Source organism: Lithobates pipiens, unplaced genomic scaffold, assembly GCF_037356315.1.
Source record: "Lithobates pipiens isolate NorthernLeopardFrog02 unplaced genomic scaffold, aLitPip1_a1.2 Scaffold_16, whole genome shotgun sequence".
Classification (NCBI taxonomy): Eukaryota; Metazoa; Chordata; class Amphibia; order Anura; family Ranidae; genus Lithobates; species Lithobates pipiens.
Genome location: NW_027507748.1, coordinates 626746935 through 626767916, shown reverse-complemented (window position 1 = coordinate 626767916; position 20982 = coordinate 626746935). Strand labels below are relative to the sequence as shown.

Here is a 20982-nt window from a genome sequence, read left to right as displayed (position 1 = left end):
CAATCTTTGTGCAAAAAAAAAAAGCAACGGAAGAGAGATAGAATCACCATTAGCTTTTATTGCCATTTCAATCCCTGTTGTTTTTATCCTAAATTTCTGTTTGGTTAACAGGGGCATAGCTATGCAAACCTGACGGAAGTTTGAAAACGTCCCCACCTAAAAAAGTTTTAGTTGGAGCATATATATATATATATATATATATATATATATATATATATATATATATATATATATATATATATATATATATATATATAGCAGAAGTCATACCGCAATACCATTTTGGGTGCTTTGGACAAGCAAATTTACTATTAATAAAACTATTTCAAATTATCCTGTCAAACATCCAGTGTATTCCTTCACCATAATGCTGGATTTCATTTGTACGTCAACATTGGGTTTTGGATATATATAATATAGTATACCTTGAGTTCAGAATTACCTGTCTCTGTTGAATACACTCTGAAGCTTTTGTCCCAGAATCCACAGATAAGGATATAGCGATTATCAGCTGTGACCACAAAGCAGTGTGCATTGATCTGAATGCTTTGATCCACAAGATCAGTAATCTGACGCTTGTTTACTCCAGAATTATTGGCTAAAGAAAATAAATTGAAGCAAGCATTTTATATACAGTAATTGTTACACCGTTGTAGTAATTGCTCAGTTAAGCTGCAGATTCTGTATGAATTCAAAAAAGAAAAAACATTAGCTGAGGACCTATCTTCTTTAGCAACTGAATGCTTTGTGAAACTGAAGACATCATGAAACCTAAAGGAATTTAAAAAATATTATGGCACCCCCATGCATCTCAGCTTGCAGCACGTTTGTGAATGCAGGAACTGCAGGGAAATTGCACGGTCAAAAAGACCACACGTCTTCCATGCGGCTTCGTTTTCTGCACCTTTTTTGTGGAAATGCAGGCGCAGCAGTCCAATTATTTGAATTGCCTGCCGTGCCCGCACAAACGCGGGCTGCAAAAACGCTAAGGTGTGAACCCAGCGTTACTGGAAAAACATATATTTGTATGAAGACAAGATACTGAATAAAAGAACAAAAACAAAATATAGTTGGCCATTTGTGCATTTTGTTAATAGTAAAAGAAATGCATGCCTATCTGAACAAATGTCTATACATAATATTGAATGGAATAATAGTGAATTATACAAATATCAAAGCATAATACAATATGATACAAATTGTTTATCTGCATCCTGAGTTCTAGTTAGTTGCTATTTAGTAACTAAATATAAACTTTGATATTTAGTTGACTAAGGGAACCTGTATATTATGCATTGCATGATCACAATGCAACGTTAAGCATGCATTGTATTATTATTGCAATGCGTTAACCAGTCAAATTATTATGAATGGGCTGGCACTGCAGGGGAGAAAAAAAAAAGGTTCTATTTATTAGTATGTCAGGGTGCCATTCAAAGTGAACGTTTGTGCATAATTGTGTGGCAAAGCACTGTGGTTCACGCATTGCCATGTGTTGTGTATTAGCATAATGCAAAGATGTTTTTGAACCCTAAAACTTTGAATGCAGTCTAGAATAAGCGTTAACATTAGTAATTGAGAATACAAGCTATTTTCTAGTTGGTGCCATTGGCTGTGATGTGTGAACTCCACCTATGTATTACTGAGATTTGCACAACTAGTCTAGTTTGTTTCGGTCTAGGGAACATGCAAGCTCAAACCTGACACTCCCAAAGTCAATAGTCAGCTGCTGCTGCTAACATGTTCTATCAATCAATGAGACATTTGCTTTCATTTTTAATCTTGCATCATAACTTATCACTGTATCTTGTACCATAAAACTGAATGGAACATCACTGGCTCAGAAGATCATTTTCACCTTTGCAGTTTATTTAAACTGACACCCATAATATTTCTAAAGATTTCTTCTAAACATAAAAAGGTAGATTGGTATAAAAGAAATAATAGAATTGAGTACATACCAATCAAAGAGTCCATCTCAATAGGGAGATGGTGAGCTTGGTCCAGTGAGTAGCCAGGTGCTCCTCTCAAGCCTGCAGAAAAAATGAATAAAAATTGATTACTGGTATGAATTGGCTCTTCAGTTATCCATGAATGGGTAGACACAACTGCTTAACATAAATGAGTCTAACTTTTTTTTAAATAACTAGAGAACTATATCTGTGTGCATAGATCAGAACACAATGGAACAGTTGTGGTGACTAAAAAGAAGTTTCTTCAGGTGTGGTCAGGCTAACAAGTATGTATCTGAAATGCCTACAGGCCTAATTCTTAGTAAATCTGTGTACATCTCGAAAAAATAAAATCATAGAAGTGGTTCAAAAACAAACTGCCATTTTTATGTCATTAACCACTTCTGGACTGCCTGCCATCGTTTACATCACTAAGTAGATAGCTGCCAAAACCCCAGTATTTTCTTAAACCGGGGGGCATCCACTTAGAGATAAAAGTGATCTCCAAGGCGGATTCACTGCAAGATCACTTTTCTAGGCAGTGGGAGAGGTGTCCCCTACCTCTCACCGGTCATCTCTGCCACTTACCAGACCCATCAGTACCGGCAGAGATGATTGGATGCTGCCTCTCAGAGGCACTGTGTCGAGTGAGAAAATGATGGCCCTACTCGACTCAGTGACATTGGATGACATTTATTTATTTATTTTTATTGCATTTACCGTATATACTCGAGTATAGGCCGACCCGAATATAAGCCGAGGCCCCCAATTTACCCCCAAAAAAACTGGCAAACTTATTGACTCGTGTATAAGCCGAGGGTGAGACATGCCTGTCCATCCCTGTGTGTGTGTCCGTCCATCCCTGTGTGTCCGTCCATCCCTGTGTGTCCGTCCATCCCTGTGTGTCCGTCCATCCATCCCTGTGTGTGTGTGTGTCCATCCATCCATCCATCCCTGTGTGTGTGTGTCTCCATCCATCCATCCATCCATCCCTGTGTGTGTGTGTCTCCATCCATCCATCCATCCATCCATCCCTGTGTGTGTGTGTCTCCATCCATCCATCCATCCCTGTGTGTGTGTGTATCCATCCATCCCTGTGTGTGTGTGTGTCTCCATCCATCCGTGTGTGTGTGTGTGTGTGTGTGTGTGTGTGTGTGTGTGTGTGTGTGTGTGTGTGTGTGTGTGTGTGTGTGTGTGTGTGTGTGTGTGTGTGTCCAGCCTACCTGTGTCCCGAGCCTTTGTCCCGAGCCTCCGTCCCGTGTCGTGCCTTGCCTTGCCTTGCCTTCGTCCCGTCCCGTCCCGTCCCGTCCTGTCCCGTGCCGTGCCGTGCCTTGCCTTGCCTTGCCTCCGTCCCGTGCCCTCTTCGTCGGCGGCCATTGTAAAATTCAAAAGCTGCGCCTCCTCCTTCGCCTGTGATAGGCGGAACACTGAATTTCCCAGCAGCCTGTGTTCCGCCTATCACGGACGTCGTATCATCCTCGTCCGTAGTACGAGGATGAGAAGATGCCCGTGATAGGCGGAACACAGGCTGCTGGGAAATTCAGTGTTCCGCCTATCACAGGCGAAGGCGGAGCCGGAGGCGCGGCTTTTGAATCAGAATGGCCGCTGTCTGTCTGCTCGACACGCTGATCGAGCGGGCAGACAGCGATGACTCGAGTATAAGCCGAGGGGGGCACTTTCAGCCTCAAAAAAGAGGCTGAAAATCTCGGCTTATACTCGAGTATATACGGTAAGTGTAAATATGAGCTCTGAGGTCTTTCTGGCCCCAGATCTCACATTTAAGAGGTCCTGTCATGCTTTTTTACTATTACAAGGAATGTTTACATTCTTTGTAATAGGAATAAAAGTGATCCAAACTATTTTTTAAAGGGACAGTATAAAATAGAAAGTAAAATAAATAAGAAAATGTTTTATTTAAAGTGCCCTGTTCCGCCATGCTCACGCACAGAAGCGAACGCATATGCAAGCCACGCCCGTATATGTAAACAGTGTTCAAACCACACATGTGAGATATTGTCACGATCATTAGAGCGAGAGCAATAATTCTAGTAAAATACCTCCTCTGTAACTCAAAACAGGTAACCTGTAGAATTTTTTAAACGTTGCCTATGGAGATTTGTTGCCATTCCTTAAGCGGGCGCAATTTTGAAGCATGACATGAGGAGTATCAATTTACTTGGTGTAACATTATCTTTCACAATATAAAAAAACAAATTGGGCTTACTTTACTGTTTTTTTATATTTAAATTCAAAAAAAGTTTTTTACAAAATCGTGCTTGTAAGACTGCTGTGCAAATACGGTGTGACAAAGTCGACCACCATTTTATTCTCTAGAGTGTCTGAAAAAAATGATATATATATATATATATATAAAATGTTTGGGGTTCTAAGTAATTTTCTAGCAAGAAAACCTGATTTTAATTTGTAAGTAAAAAGTTTGAAAAATAGGCCTGGCCCTTAAGTGGTTAAGGATAAAAGGTTCACTGCTGCTCCAGTATATAGCTACCACTCCAAGAAATAAATCTGAACATCTGCTCAGCACTAAAAAAGACAGATATTAAAAAAACTCCCATTTAATATAGATATGTGTTCCATAAAAATACCTAAATGTATTATTAAATTGTATCTCTCCTGGGTAAAAAAAGAAGAAAAGGATGGCAATGTTAGCCAATCAAGTTTTTTTGCACTACATAGTGCTGGGAATCTAACAAATGGAATTTATTAATTGGAGGAGAGAGCAGTGGCATGATGCTGCCAAAGATGTCCATTTTTGACACCCCCCTCACAAGTGTGTAGATGTACTCGACCACAGGTGGACAACATTAAAGGGAGGCTGCGTTCACCTATACATATCTGGGGTGGAGTGGGTTATTTTTAAGTTAGGGCAGGGAGTCAGAAAGAATAACTGTACTTTCTGTGAAAGTGCACTTTTCTATAAAAAGAGAATCCTTAAAAGAGGGCTTAAAAAAACAAAAAAAACTATTATATGCACCTAGGTGGATGCAGCATCGATGCCTCGCTGGCTCTGCACTGAGAACTGAGTGATTGAACACCGTTCATCCCTCAGTTCTCCCCCTCTACTCTCAGCAGAGAGCCATGACTATCAGTCCCCGTGGCTCTCTGATTTCCCCTCCAGCACTTACTGGAGCACTGGGCTGTGGTGAGGGCGGAAGGGGTTGGCTGAGGCTCGGGAGGAGATAACTGAGAGGCTGAACCAGCTGCCGGTCCAGGCTTCTGGGTGGATCCCGACCACTTTGTGGCTTTGTGACATCAGCCGACAAGGGGGTTTCAGCTTGCTGTCAGCTGAAAATGGATCACAGGAGTGCAGAATGAACTGCACTCCAGTGATCCATAGAAGTATGGCCAAAAAAAGCTTTGCCCATACTTCTCCTTTAAATTACAGTCACTTGTTAAAGGTGTTTGAAGGATTACATATTTATATATATAATAAATCAACCCTTTACAAGGTGGGAGTTACAGTGATACAAATATACAAATGTTAACGAATCAGCATTACTCAAACTATTCTTTCTGTGCTCTCTCTTTTACAGCATTGCATTGTATAGTTTATTTTCTACCTTCAGCAGCACACGGTAAGAGTGAGCAGAACTGACAAGAGGGGAGTCATAGCTGAATTCTAGTCCTGAGTGTTTGTCTCAGGGGAGGGCTGAATGTCAGACACCCACTGTGTGAGCAGAGACCATGGAGCTCACTCTGACGAAACAGAACTCTGACCCAAAGGAAGCACAATTCCCTGAGTATTAGTTCTAACAACAGAAAATAAGCTACCACAAAACGGCTTTGTGTTAGTGCATGCTAAGTGACACAACACGCTTGAGACCACAAAGCGACTGTAACTGTCACAGTTAGTGGAGTATGTATGACTACATTAAGATTTTACTAATGCAGTAGAAACACAACACAATTTTCCTTTTACAAATTCCTTTTCTCTAATCTCTGACAGATTTCCTCACTTGGTTGTAATCAGCTTTCATTTTCACTAATGAGTGCGCCATATATTTGCTGACCAAACGGTAGAAAGGTCTTGCACCAAGAGGTCTTTTGCTGTGTAGTTGTATTTATTCCTCTTTTATTCATTTTAAAATTGTATCTCATCTCTTAAAGCATATGTAAATCCTAACAAAGAAATTATCTTATTTGTTTGTATATTTGTGTTAAATATACCATTGGAAGTGTTTTGATAGATCTGTCCAATTAGTGCAAAAAACAAAGATATACCCATACAGAAATTCAGAGCTTTCCTGTGTCCAGTACTCACTTCCAGTGTTATTCCAAGAGGAGTAATTATCCCTCCCAGTCCTTATTTTGTACAGAATGATTAGCTTTATGTTGTGGAAATGAGACAACAGGTAGGTCTAAGTGCTTTGCCAAATGAAAACTGGGCAGCGCTGACAACACTCAGTTCACAAAACTGAGTGTCAACCCTCAAGAAGACTTGGAGGCTGGGTGCATTTTTGGTAGATCAAAGGGTATTTTTAAAATCATGGAGAAATATGCATGTATTGTAGAGATGTACTGCATATGTTTCATTTTTTTTTTGGCCTGACATACACTTTAACCATCGCTGAAGGTGTGCCCTGTGACTTAAGTAATACATTATGGATCAAATTGACAAGGCAGATGTTGTTAAAAAAAAGATATTTGCAAAGATCAAAGTAAGATGATTTGACAAAGGGTAGGATAAGGGTTAGGAAAACAGGGTTAATATAAAAGCTTTGCTCTAAACCAGGGGTCTCCAAACTTTCTAAACAAAAGACCATTTTTTTTATCCTTCAGACTTTACAGGGGCCGGGCTGTCCCCAGTAGGAGTAGAAAATGTCCTTGTGTCATTACCAAATGTCCCATTATTGGTGTCATTGGGAGGAATAGTGCCCCATTATTGGTGTCATTGATAGGAATAGTGCTCCATCATTGGTGTCAGTGAGAGGAATAGTGCTCCATCATTGGTGTCAATGAGAGGAATAGTGCCCCATCTTTGGTATCAGTGAGAGGAATAGCAGCCCACTGTAGATGTGAGTGGCTGGAATTGTGGCCCATTGTTGTGGCCAGTGTGAGGAATAGAGCCCCAAGGGCTGGACAAAGACAAGCAAAGGGCTGAAGTTTGGAGACCACTGCTCTAAACAAACACACAGTGAGGCAGAATATCACATACCAACAGTGTTGTGCCACCTATTAACTGCAAACATTCGGCTGCATGTGACAGTCACCACTGCAGGGATGGTGAGATGGGGAAGGGTGTTTGCTGCAACGTGGGTGACTGGAGAGTTGGATGGAAATTTCAGCACCATAATGACATCCTGCTGCATCTGATCCTTAAACATGAGGGGGCTCTGTGGAAGGAAACACTGTTGTACAAGAGAAGGGAGAGAAGCAAACAAAGACCAACGTTAGGAAAGTGCTGTAAAGGAAAGAGTCTTTAAAACATCTACTCATATCTTATCGAAAGTGAAAAAATAGATTTTGTTGAGTAACAAGAAAAAGCTATATATTGCAGCATAACCACAAAACATGCATAACATCAAAACCTTTTACGATCAAAATCTTGGACAATAATCTGCTCAAATCCCACTCAGATTGACAGATCTGAAATGTCTGTTACCCAAAATGTTCCTTTATTTTCTATTTTATATAGCACTGACATAATATGCATATACAGAATACTTAGTAGCATAGAGCCCATCTCCTCTAGGGGATTTCAAGTATATATACTGAACAATGCTTTCAAAAAATGTATGCTAGATAGAAAAATTGGTCAGTAGTGGGATTCCTATCAGTATTTTGAGAGGAAATATGAGTGCCTACAGGGAACATATGTAGATATAAAGACAATGTAGAAACTCAATTACTTCATGCACAGGTAAGGACTTCAGAGTCCAGACCCCACAGCAGTAAGCTAAGAGGACTAACCAGGAAATTACGGTTATAAGAGTAAACAGGTATAAAAATATTAAACTGCACACCCCTACATGCGTCTGTATCTCTGACGGCATGTATAATGTACATGTAATGTACCGGAAAAACATATTTCCTAGTTTGAAATTGTATATTGGTACTAGAAAATTAACAGCTGTATTCTGACTGGTTACCAGTCAACCATTATGTTACATTGGCAGCACAGTGGCTAAGCGATTAGCACTTCAGTCTAGCAGTACTAGGGTCCATTGGTTCAAATCCCAACTACTTCTCCCCATGCTCCAAATGCATGCTGGTAGCTTAATTGTCTCCTGTGTAAATTGGCTCAAGTATGTGCATGTAGGAATGTAAGTTAAGAATCTTAAGCTGGGTGCACACTAGAAGTTTTTCTTCTGCTCAACCCATTGGGATGAACAAAAAAACCCTGAGAGATCACCATACTAAAACAAGCGATGTTAATGCATCAATCTTCCCCACTGTGCTATTGTATTCTGATAGGGGGACTGTCACCCTTCCCCTGACAGAACACAGTGAGCAGCCAGTGCTAGTTGGATGATGGCTTTCCAGCATGCCCTTTTGACTGTCGTGAGACTGTAGAACAGACAGCTGTACATATGGCCCAAAAGTCAGGCGGATCCTGCAGAACTGACCGATTTTGGCCAATTTTCGGCCCATGTTTACAGACTGTAAGCACCTTGAGGGCAGATACTGGATGTGAATGTACAATATATATGCAAAGTGTTGCATAAATTGCTGGTGCTATATAAATACATGTAATTATAAATAATATTAAAACAAATGCCAGGAGGAATGCATTTATTTTTTTCCTCCAGTCTTTAAAATGTCCAAGCTTAGTTAGTTTCTACATGCTATAATAGTCAAGAATGTATTGTACATACAACTAGAGACATTTATGTTTGTGTTTTTTAGTTGTGTAATAAAATCACTTTTTAAAAATATAGCTAAATCATGTCAAAATGTCAGAATATGTGTGTGTTGGTATATATATATATATATATATATATATATATATATATATATAAATAAATGTGTGTATGTGTTCTTCCACTCACACAAACATTTAATTTTGCAGACAGATCTGATTTTCGTGCTGAGAGAGAAACGAATTTCCCAGCAAGCCGTTATATCTCACCAGGTGCATGGCTGAGCTTCGAGGCGGATGTGGCTCAATAAGCAACTGAGATGGCGTCTGTCCAAAATTCTGTATCTGTGCCTCCATGGCCTGCAGGGAGAGAGGAGTGATTGTCATAATCAATATGCATCAAAGAGATAGGTCAACACACTCCTTGACAATGCAAGCACATCCCAAGTCAGCCATGAAAGAAGTCCAGAAAATTCACCGGTGCTCTTCTCTCGGGCTGCAGACTCAGCCAAGTGTTAGTATTGTTGTAGACAAGCTTTGCTTTCTCTCGAGCATGCTTCACTTAACCAAATAACCATTTTACCAGAGGATCTAGGTTATCTGTGAATGTTAACCTGTAGTGACATGCAACTAAAGACCGCAGAAATCTCTCCAAGCTCTCGCAACACACATTTGTACAAGTTAATTGTAATAATATGCGTCCACACCATTATCTTGTGTAAAGATACCTTCACAAACTCCCCAGTAAGAAGGAAAGTATATGGGTTTCTTTTAAAATATGCTTCAGGAATCTTGAACAAAAAAACAAAAAACAAAACAAAAGTAAGGGTTGCATTATCACACAACAGAATATAGGAGTACAGCAAATGTTCTGTACACAGCTGTACTAAGATGCTTAATATTACAAGCTGCAAGGCAATCTTAAAGTGGAACTAAACCCATTGATTTAACCATATCCCAAAACAGTCACATTCAAGGCATGCTGTGAATGAGAACTGTCACAGTTGCTTTTGCTCTCAAGTGAACTGTCAAGTTGTCAAATGGCTGGGTCATGATCACATGTGCAGCACCATGGCAACTGCAGATCAAACAGAGGCTAAAGTGGCAGTTTCCTTGGCTATAAAGGATAGAAGGATTTAGTTCTGATTTAACCTAAGGGTTTGTTTACATTCATGATTTTAGGCCATAAAGTGTACCTTCCACACCTGATAAAGTCTGCTTTTTAAATGTGTCTCTCATCCCCTTGAAAAACAACATTTGAAAAACACATGTAGGCAGAAAAAAGTTTAAGATACTCACCTTGCAGCTTCTGTAGTGTGGACAATGACTTCATCTTCCTGCCAATGAGCACTTAAAATCTTGAAAGAAGACGCAACAGCACAGTGCTGAGATGGTCTTTTTAGTAAGATATGGGCTACTCCACTTTCCCCAGATCACACCAGAAGGACAACAACATCATCCTCACCTAGTTGCTGCTGGACCTTGCTTTTTAGGTGCAAGGCCCACTTTAATATTAGTAATAACACTGAAAGTATGTAGTATGTAGGGTAATAATTTCTGTTCAGACGATACTGCAATTTAGCGACCCCCAATGTCAAAAACAAGCACTTAATTGAAGGGTATTTGTGTGTACAGCAGCCATAGAGCTCACCAATAATACAATTTTCATTAATTATTCCCTTGCAATCTGAAGTAATCAGCCCCGATAAGCTCATTCTTCTATAGACATTTATTTGATTGATCAGTTCCTGCACAATAGCACCATCAGCTGTTCCCACAAACATTGACAATGTTGTGCTTTTCACAGCCTGACTTTCTAAACGCATTATCCTCTTGTGAGTTCACCAGGAGAGGAGAGATTGAGTAAGTCTGTCTGATATACCTTTTGCAGTGTTAAACACACTTTTGAGTCACAGATGGATACAAGGTTGACCTGGGTTGGTGATTTGAAGTATTGAAACAAATGGGTCAGGATGGTCACTCAAGAAGACACGGGGCGACTCAATGAAGCTGGATGGAAAGCAGTTTAACCTTGAATGGCATAGGGGAGTTAATGCACTTTTTTTCCTGCAAAATGATGTGTATTTATTTATTTTTTGAAACAGTGAACTTATCCTTAAATTGAACAAGCTGAAGTTAGAAGCGGATTGTTTACTATGCACAGCTGCACCAGTTTTAGTAAATCCCCTCCTATCTGTCAGCCTAAGCTATTACAATGTGATGACCAGCACACCTTAGAGGCATAGCTAGCTGGGTTCTAGGAGAAGAAAGGATCTTCTTTAATCACAGAAACAAAGTTTTACTAAATGGAGATCTATGAAAACATTAAAGCTGTTCAAAGACAGATCGAAATGTAACTGGTTCAGCGGGGACTAGATGAATTATGATCAATGGCTTGTTGTAAAATGTGTGTTCAATCAGCGCATCAGCCAACTGGCTGCAGCGGTGATTAGTGTACTCTTAGCCCCTGTACACATGGTCTGAGATTTCGACAACCAAATCCGTTGGATTTTGTCCGAAACTGTTGCATACACACGGTTGGACAAAGTTGTCGAAAAATCTGATCTTTCAGAACGTGATGGCGTAATTTCGATATGATGGGACTACATTCAGGCTAGTAGCCAATAGCTTTGATGTAGGAATTTGATCTGAGCATGCGTGGCACTTGGTCCGATCAAAATTCTCTACACATGATCGGAGTATGTCCGATCGGCCCAGTTGGTCGGGAAATATTTCCAACAAGTGGGAAAATTGGGTCCGACGGATATTCCGACGGAATCAGTCCGATGCATACCACACACAGTCGGATTATCCGACAACACGGTCCGATAGGACACATTCCGACAGATTCTCAGACCGTGTGTACAAGGGCTAAGAGTGAAGGATTCCCTACTGTCAGAATACAGTAAGAAGGTAAAGAAAGATTCCAACTTGCTTGTATGAATGGGGGAACCTGTTCAGTATTGTCGATCAGCTTTCTGGCTAATTGAAAAAAAATTACCCATATATGCCCATCTTAAAGGTATCCAGAGATATAGGATGAGCATGACTTGATGTGGACAAGTTTAACAGGATTGGCAATGATCATATGACTGTGGCATATACCACAGGTCAGCTGATTGTTAAAACAGAACGTTTACTGGCCAGTTAAAAAAGCTTCAGTAATGTATTTTGGGCATATATATATCTGATTTAGCCAGTCAGTAATAATAAAAAACAAAACACTGCATATTTATAAAGCACAGCAATGAAATTTAGAACTTGGGTGTTAATGTCAGCCACCAGCTCTCTGCTCTGTCCCTCCAGAGAGCTGAGGGAGTGTAAGCGACTGGAGCAGGCTCTTAGCATTGCAAGGAGAGGCTGAGCCAGCTGCCGGTCAGGCTTCTGGGCAGATCCTGACATTAAAATCGGGACCCCTGCAGAGCTGGGACCGGCTCTGTGACGTCATTCGACAGTGGGCTATAGACCTCTGTTGGCTGAAAACCTCTCTTTTAAAGCATTTAAACCTAAAATTAGGTTTAAAGTGTGCCATCAGATCTGGCACTGCAGTACAAGGCAATGGACTAAACTTTGTAATCAGAACCTGGCGCTGCTGTTGGTTTAGCGGTGGGTAAAAATGCCAGTTTTATTTGTTGCCATAGACAAGATCTATATCTGCAGATGCCGAATGGCAACAAGCAAAAAATGTTTGTACAGTGGATAATTCAAAGGCTTGAACATATCAGAACAAAATGGATACTATTTATAGAGTTGCTCATTTTCCCATCTCATTTTTTTTTCCAAATATCCAGAAGGGATAACAGTTGAATTAAAGTAAATGCAAATTGTGAATGACATTTTGTTGCTAAAGTGTTGAGTATCAAACAACTGCCATTTTATTTAAATACCATTTTTTTTGCCTGGAGCACACATAGAGCCATAGCTCTGCTCAAAACTGGCCTCTCCTGAAAATAGACAACCTCTTCATTGAAATAGGTAAAAATATCAGTTACATTCCCATTAGCTCTTCTTGCAGTGTTTTTAATACAGTGAATTGGCTGCATACAGTAATGTCTCCAACCCAAAACCAACCTTCTTTGATTTGGCTTGTTCACAAGGATAGGGGAAGGGTATGCAGTCAATTCACTAATTATTAAAAACACTGTAAGAAGAGATAATTAGACTGTAGCTAATATTTTTTCCTATTTTACCATTTTTTCTTATCCCTTGTTGTATATTACTACTGTGGATCTCCAGCAGGCTCTTTGTAGTCCCTGCATGTCTACATTCATTCACTCCAGCAATGGCTACATGCTATTCAGCAGGGGGGGGTGTTTGCTGATGGTGAGGACAGTGGACCATGCAAGTGCAATTTGTGTTATGTTGGTTGTTTGCAGTCCCCATGGGTCCCCATTAGTTAACAGGATTAAAGGTGTCAGAAAAAGGACCTTTATGGCAAGATCAGCAGGCATTATTTTGGTGAAAGCTACAGATTCTAAACTATTAAAAAGGTATTTTGAAATGTAATTAATGTTAAATATTTTAGTGACTTTAAAAATAGGTCAATTTCTGAAAATGTCAAGGACATCCATATAGAAGTCAAAACTAATCTAATACTTACAAGAGATCGCCAGAAGAAAAAGCAAAGGCGGTATTCTGTTGTAAACCAGTTACACCAGACACGAGCCAACAGTGAAATGAAGAGTGCAGCCTAATGGGCTGGAACTGCATTCTTTACAAATACACAATAGATATGCCCAGAGGAAATGTGACAGGATTATGATGTCCCTTTTGTGGTAAAGACAATTCCAAATAATATCTAATACTCCACATAATTGATGTTTACATATTAGAAAGAGATACAGGCTTTGTATCCAGAGTGTTCTGTCATGTTTCACCACAGGAGCAGACAGTCATTGTAAAGTTCATTATAAATTACAGCTTTACAACAGCAATATGAGTTAAGCTGTCATAATGTTCTCAGCCAGAGATCCCATGCTGTCAAAGAGTGTCAATTTTTAATCTGACACTAGGAAGAATATTATCTGTTCCTCTGACCTTCTGATATTTTAATGCTATAATTGCTGTGCTTAGTGGAGCAGCCATGATTTCACCTGTCAAGAAAGAATGAATCAATAGCCTGGAGCTCCTCTTCACGGTGTAACATTGGCTTCGGTGTATGTGTTTCATTAAACAGAAAGCCAATACTCACTACACACCTGTATGGAGACATTTCATTGACTCGAAAATGGGTGTGAGAAATTCTGCTTTGAATATCTAGAATGCTGCATATTTCGCTAATGTTAATACATGATGAGGCAAAGAGGGCATATGATCAAATTGAAAGTGTCACCTGATCAAATTGAAGGTGTCTATTATATGGACTCCATAATAGCCTGAGTGCGCACATCAACAAGCACTAATTTCCCAAGTGTTAACCTCTGAAGCTGTGAACTTTGAATGCACTTCAGCCTTTCACCTATGACTCCTGTGATGAGTCACGGTCACTGCAAAGCATTATTACCTGAACAGCATTGGGTGTTGGTACCTACTTTTCCTGGCTGCATTTATGCACCCTACTGTTTGAGTACGTAAAGAATTAGGCTGTCATGCACAGTTCGAATTTCCCGCTGAGCTGGCCGAAATTTGAACTGTTGATGGGCAGGCTGAATGTACCAAGCTGATCAATCCATCAACTTGGGTACAACCCGTATGCCATATTCTTGTACGATTAACGCTAGCAACCGCTATAGCCGTTAGCAATAATGATTGACTTCTCCCAGCAGGAACGGCTTAGACAATGGCTCGGTAGGAGGGATTCCCTTGTCAGTACTGTCCGTGTTGATGGGGGAGTCGTGCAAATTTCTTTTCTGCAAACCCGAGGTTGCAGGAAAGAAATCTGCACCAAGCATGGCCGGCCTAAAAGACCTTAACCAACAAAGCAGCTAATATTTAGTGAGCCCTGGCCAGATAAGTCTACAGAATGTACAGAATGTACAAGGTTAAAAGCTAAACCTAAAGCCAACTAAGCATACATGGATCGAGTCAACGTATGTTGCTCAGATTTGGTCACATGTAGCGAGCAATGGGCTATTTTTACCATAATGGCACTCAAAGGCCAATGTTCCAGTGTATCAGGGTTGGGGCCTGTGTTGATGGGCTTTTTGACTAGAATTGCTTCTTTCCCCTATAAGTTAATACAATTGCAAAAGCAGTTTAACCACTTGGGATCCGCGCTATTGCCGAATGACGGCATTAGCGCGGACCTAGATTGCCGGGACTACGTCTATTGACGTAGTCCCGGTTACGAGCGGCCTGCGCGCCCCCTGAGGGGCGCGCGCGGCGCGCTCTGTGATCGGCGAGTCCGTGAGACTCGCCTGATCACCGATCCGTGTAAGGGGTCGATCCCGACCCCTTATCACGTGATCAGCTGTCAGCCAATGACAGCTGATCATGTGATAAAACAGAGCCGGTAATCGGCTAGTATTCCTCCTCGCGCTGACAGCGCGAGGAGAAAAAAAAAAGCCGATCGCCGGCGGCCGTGTTCGGGACATCAGTCCCGATCACGGCCAGCAATTCAAGCGGACACCTGCCCCCTGCCAGTGCCCACCTGCCACCCGCAGTGCCATCCTGAAATAAAGTAAGTGCCCCCCTGTCAGTGCCACCCAGCAGTGCCCATAGTGCCCACAGTGCCACCCAGCAGTGCCCACAGTGCCACCCAGCAGTGCCCACAGTGCCACCCACAGTGCCACCCACAGTGCCACCCAAAATCTGCCTCAAAGGTGCTGCACCCTAGTGCCGCCCATCAGTGCCCAGCAGTGCCACCCATCAGTGCCCAGCAGTGCCGCCCATCAGTGCCCAGCAGTGCCACCTATCAGAGCCACCTATCAGTGCCACCTATCAGTGCCCATCAGTCCCATCTATCTGTGGTACCTATCAGTGCCCATCCGTGCCACCCATCCGTGCCACTTATCCGTGCCACCCATCCGTGCCATCTTATCTGTGCCCATCTTTGCCCATCAGTGCCGCCTTATCTGTGCCCATCGGTGCCGCCTTATCTGTGCCTATTAGTGCCGCCTTAACTATGCCTATCAGTGCCCACCAGTGCAGCCTATCAGTGCCCACCAATGCAGCCCATCAGTGCCCACCAATGCAGCCCATCAGTGCCCACCAATGCAGCCTATCAGTGCCGCCTAATCAGCGCACTTCAATGAAGGAGAAAAATGACCCGTTTGCAAAATTTTATAACAAACTATTAAAACATGATTTTTTTTTTATTTTTTTTTTGCATCTTTTTTTGTTTGTTTAGCAAAAAATAAAACTCCGAGCTGTAACTAAATACCACCAAAAGAAAGCTCTATTTGTGGGAAAAAAATGATAAAAATTTCATTTGGGTACAGTGTTGTATGACCGCGTAATTGTCACTCAAAGTGCATCAGCGCTGAAAGCTGAAAATTGGTCTGGGACTGAGGGGGGTTTAAGTGCCCAGTAAGCAAGTGGTTTTAAAGCAGTATTAAACCTAAAAGCAAACATTTATTATAGTGCAGCTTACCAATTCTTAGATATGATGGCCTTATTCATTTTCTTTGGTAGGCTTTCCTTTTTTCTAAAAGCCCACACCGTCATGCTGCAACTGATGTGGGGTTGTGGGGTGGTAGCAGCACATGCCCCATTCAGGTGAATGGGTCATGTTTGGCAGGCAGTACTGCAGGGCGAACGTGACAACAGGGATCATTTTTGGCAAGTCATGAGGCAAAGCATTTTGACTGTGGCAAATATACACCGGTCTGCTGCGTTTCCAACTAACTACCTTCCAACTGCTCACAGTAAATACACTGTGAGCAAGTTCGGGTACAGGCACAATCACATGTACGTGATGGCCTTTCTTTTGGGTTTAACCCTCTGCTGACCCGTGCTGTGATTGGACACAGCACGAAGACTGAATGTAGCCACCCTCATATAACAGAAGTAGGAGCACAACAGATTTTAAATCTATTATTTTGGGATGTATTGTCAGATAATACTAGAATACTAGAAGAAAGTAAGTGACAATAAACAATAGTGTTGAACTTTTCTTTCTTTTTGGACACTTTATTGCAGATTTATACAAATTAGGAGAAGGTCAAAAGCAAACCAGAAGGAGGTCAACTACAGGTCAAATACACAGTCAATGAACGCTGAGATGCATCTTATATTTTCAAACTGGTGTCCAATCTAAGCATAAAGAACTCAAAAGAAAGCTGCATTTACCGATTGACAACAGACCAATGACCATGCCAATTATCGCCTGTAAAAGAGGACATCTTCTGGCATGCATTATAAAGTGTTACACTTCATTCACAACATACTCAGCACTCTCCACAGGGCGCAAGGAAATGTAGGCCTAAAACAGGGGTATCAAACTGACGGCCCTCCAGCTGTTGTAAAACAACAAGTTTCATGAGGCATTGCAAGGCTGACAGTTACAAGCATGACTCCCACAGGCAGAAGCATGATGGGACTTGTAGTTTCACAACAGCTGGAGTGCCGTGCCAGTTTGAGACCCCTGTCCTAAAGGCCACAAAACAATCACTACCTTGGATGGCATCACATCAATGCTGTGGAATAGGAAGAATACAAAGAAAAAAGGAGCTCAGGCGCTGGTAAAGCCCTGAAGGCATTACACAGATATCAAGCCTCAGCATCTGCAGCACTAGAATCACAGCCCAATACTGCAGCAATGCATGAGGAGTGGAATTTACAGTAAGGAAAGTGATACGCACTGGCTCTGGAAACCAAATGCAAACTAATGCAGGGTATTATAGTCTCTGTGTTTTGATAACATGCTGCCCAACCTTACTCAGGCACACAAATAACCATAAAAAAGTTGATTACATTGTTCACAATTATATTGCTTTTCAAAGCCTCTGTGCACTTGAACATTATGTTTGTCTCCTAGAACTAGAAATATAACAAGTTCTCAGCCTGGCAATGTATAAATGATTACATGTTTTACATACAGCAGATGGCATATATCTGGGGGAATGGAGAATGCAGAGAGTGTCTTCCACATCTCAGCACAACTCATCTAGCAGCTGTTGCTCTTTTTGACTCTCACATCGTATTTGCATAGTCTACTTTTAGGCAGGATCAAGACTTGCATGACAGTTTTACATGCAGAATAACTCCTTTACACATTTAGTATGGATAGAATTTTGTACACTGCCATTTCAACAGCAAATATAACCATAAATGTATTTGTAGCATTTGACTACATTGATTAAAGTGACCTATAACTAGATATTGAAATTTGTTTCTAATCCTTTCCAGAAAATTAAATTTGATTGATGCTATTGCTGGAACCAAAAAGGGCATTGTACAGTAAAAAAACGTTGACCTAGGCCAGTGATGGCGAACCTTGGCACCCCAGATGTTTTGGAACAACATTTCCCATGATGCTCCCCTATACGGCAGAGTTGTTACTGTGCTCTCAATTCCCTTTTCTGTTTTTTCTGTTTTGTTTTTCTTTTTGTTTTGTTTTTTGTATGTGATATTTTAGGATGGATATTGCACATAGAATTTTTTTTTTTTTTATCAAGCAACATACCGTTTTAATGGGACTTTAGAGAGCACAGGTGTGGTAACATCGTAAGGGAACTCTAGGAGCAGTAACCTCTTGTAGTCTCATGTAATGTGTAATGTTTCTCTTGAAGCATATCCCCAGTCACCACCATATATATATTTTATGATCTCCTGCAGCATTTCTATAGTCTCTGACTCTGTCTTGCATGTCTGCTATCTTTGACAACTTTCTGTAGCAATGCATTCACTATTATGTGCAGCCCATTGGTGATTTCAAGGGGTGTTCTTGGGACCCCCTATATCAGAATATGAATTATCATTTCCCTAGACTGAGCATAACCCCTTTCTGTGTGTTATGTGTGGACATGTCATGCTATTTTTTATTGCTATCTAAACTTGATTTATTGTCCTAATCAAACTTAAAACATATGCCTATGTCAGTGATGGCGAACCTTGGCATCCCAGATGTTTTGGAACTACATTTCCCATGATGCTCACTTATACTGCAGAGTTCATGAATATCATGGAAAATGTAGTTCCATTGGGGTGCCAAGGTTCACCATCACTGACCTAGGCATATGTTTTAAGTTTGATTAGGACAATAATTCAAGTTTAGTTAGCAATAAAAAATAGCATGACATGCCCACACACAACACACAGAAAGGGGTTATGCTGTCTAGGAAAATAATGAGTTCATATTCTGATATAGGGGGTCCCATGAACACCCCTTGAAATCACCAATGGGCCACACATAATAAATACTGAATGCACTGCTACAGGAAGTTGTCAAAGACAGCAGACATGCAAGACAGAGTCAGAGACAATAGAAATGCTGCAGGAGATGGTCAGAGATTACAAACATGCTACACGAGTTGGTGGTGACTGGGGACATTCTTCAAGAGAAACATTACACATTACATGAGACTACAAGAGGTTGCTGCTCCTAGAGTTCCCTTACAAACTAATGTTACCACACCCGTGCTCTCTAAAGTCCCATTAAAACGGTATGTTGCTTGATAAAAAAAAAAAATTATATCTGCAATATCCATCATAAAATATCACATACAAAAAAAAACAGAAAAGGGAAGTGAGAGCAAAGTATCAAGATTGTTATTAAAAAAAATCAAAAATCATATTGTTCCATTACTGGCTTGAGTAAGCACCTAGAGAAGAAGAACACAAACGAGTCAATCTGCAGTAGAGAAAAGGGTTTGGGACTTTAAATGAGGCACAAGACACCATGGGGGTTATTTGCTAAAGGAAAATTCACCTTGCACTGCAAGTGCACTTGGAAGTAAAGTCACTGTAGATCCAAGGGGGACATGCAAGGAAAATAACAAACAGTATTTTAGCTTGCATAGCTTCCACTCATTTCAGATCTGCCCCTTAGATTTAGAGCGACTGCACTTCCCAAGTGCACTTGCAGAGCAAAGTGGATTTGCCTTTCGTAAATAACCCCCCATGTGTCTCCATACCTATTTATATAAAAAAAGAGGCAGAGCACCCCAGCGCATCGGAGTCACACCCTCCACGCCTGACGTCACTACAGTAGCGTCAGCACGTTAACGCATGTTTAGCCACTGGCGCTCAGCCCATGATGAGGGAGCTTTATGGCGCGAAACACATTTGAACGGCATGAGCTGACCAGGTGACGACACATTCCCCCATGGTAAACGCGAGCGTGGCAGTGGGAGGTACATTGATCAATGATGAGGGGGTATTTATATCATCCTATAGAGCAGGGATCTCCAATCTACGGCCCTCCAGCTGTTGCGGAACTACACATCCCATGAGGCATTGTAAAACTCTGCCATTCACAGATATAATGAGGTAGGATAGAAAATGTAGTACCTGAAAAACTAGAGGGCCATAGTTTGGAGACCCCTGCTATACAGGACTGCACTTCTCACTTTGTAATTTTGTATCACAAAACAGGTAACACTAGGTAATTTAGCTTATGTTCATTCCAATTCATTCACTCACTCAACATTATTTTCACTCTCATTAACACTCACTTCTACTAGACCCCTACAGGGCTACTTCCAGTATGGTCTCTTATCCTTCACTATAGTTTTTCTCCCCCTCGCCCCCCCCCCCCCTTTGATCACTTATTTCTCGGTATTTGAAAACCACATATTTTTTACACACACCGATCCCTATCCATTCTCTCCCCATCTTGCATTTCAAATGTGTATGTAAAATTTCAGTTTTACTACAAAGTCATATTTGTACAATTTTCACTCTAATTAGGGGCTGGCTTCCATTTTTCTCCTACTTTTGGGGTCTAACTAGCAATAAATATTTTTCATAGAATCTCTTATGGCATGCAAGCTTTGCCCTTATGTATCCCACTATGAAGATCTGCACTTCTCCTGCAATCCTCGCAATTTTGCCATACCTTGATGGGTTACTTCCACAGTTACCAGTGTAGATGCCCCCAGATGGCCCTCAGCACCATGCGACACATATTTAAAGCAGAGTTCCAGCCATAAATTATTTATTGATTTTAAGAAAAAAAAAAAACAATGTTGTTATAACTTGCAGGATTGAGGTGATTCATGGAAAGATGAAAACATGAGTAGAAGTCCGCCTTAAGCTGAATTGTGAGTTAAAGTTATGAAGAGTACTAGTCTAATTTGGTCTCTTTAAATATTTGTATTTTCTGTTTATTAT

At 41.0% G+C, this 20982-nt stretch overlaps 1 protein-coding gene across 9 annotated transcripts in view; it reads right to left on the bottom strand.

Annotated features, from left to right (window-relative positions):
* The window catches only part of NBEA (neurobeachin), a 901556-nt gene that overhangs the window by 38595 nt on the left and 841979 nt on the right, over nt 1-20982 (bottom strand). For 7 of the 9 annotated variants that reach the window (XM_077484128.1, XM_077484134.1, XM_077484130.1 and 4 more), the window contains 5 exons: nt 9498-9560; nt 9040-9129; nt 7126-7318; nt 1962-2033; nt 443-598 (listed from right to left, as the gene is read on the bottom strand). In XM_077484128.1, the coding sequence (XP_077340254.1) occupies nt 443-598; nt 1962-2033; nt 7126-7318; nt 9040-9129; nt 9498-9560 (574 nt within the window). The remainder of the gene's footprint in view (nt 1-442; nt 599-1961; nt 2034-7125; nt 7319-9039; nt 9130-9497; nt 9561-20982) is intronic. The other 2 variants (XM_077484132.1, XM_077484136.1) reach the window with 1 other exon arrangement.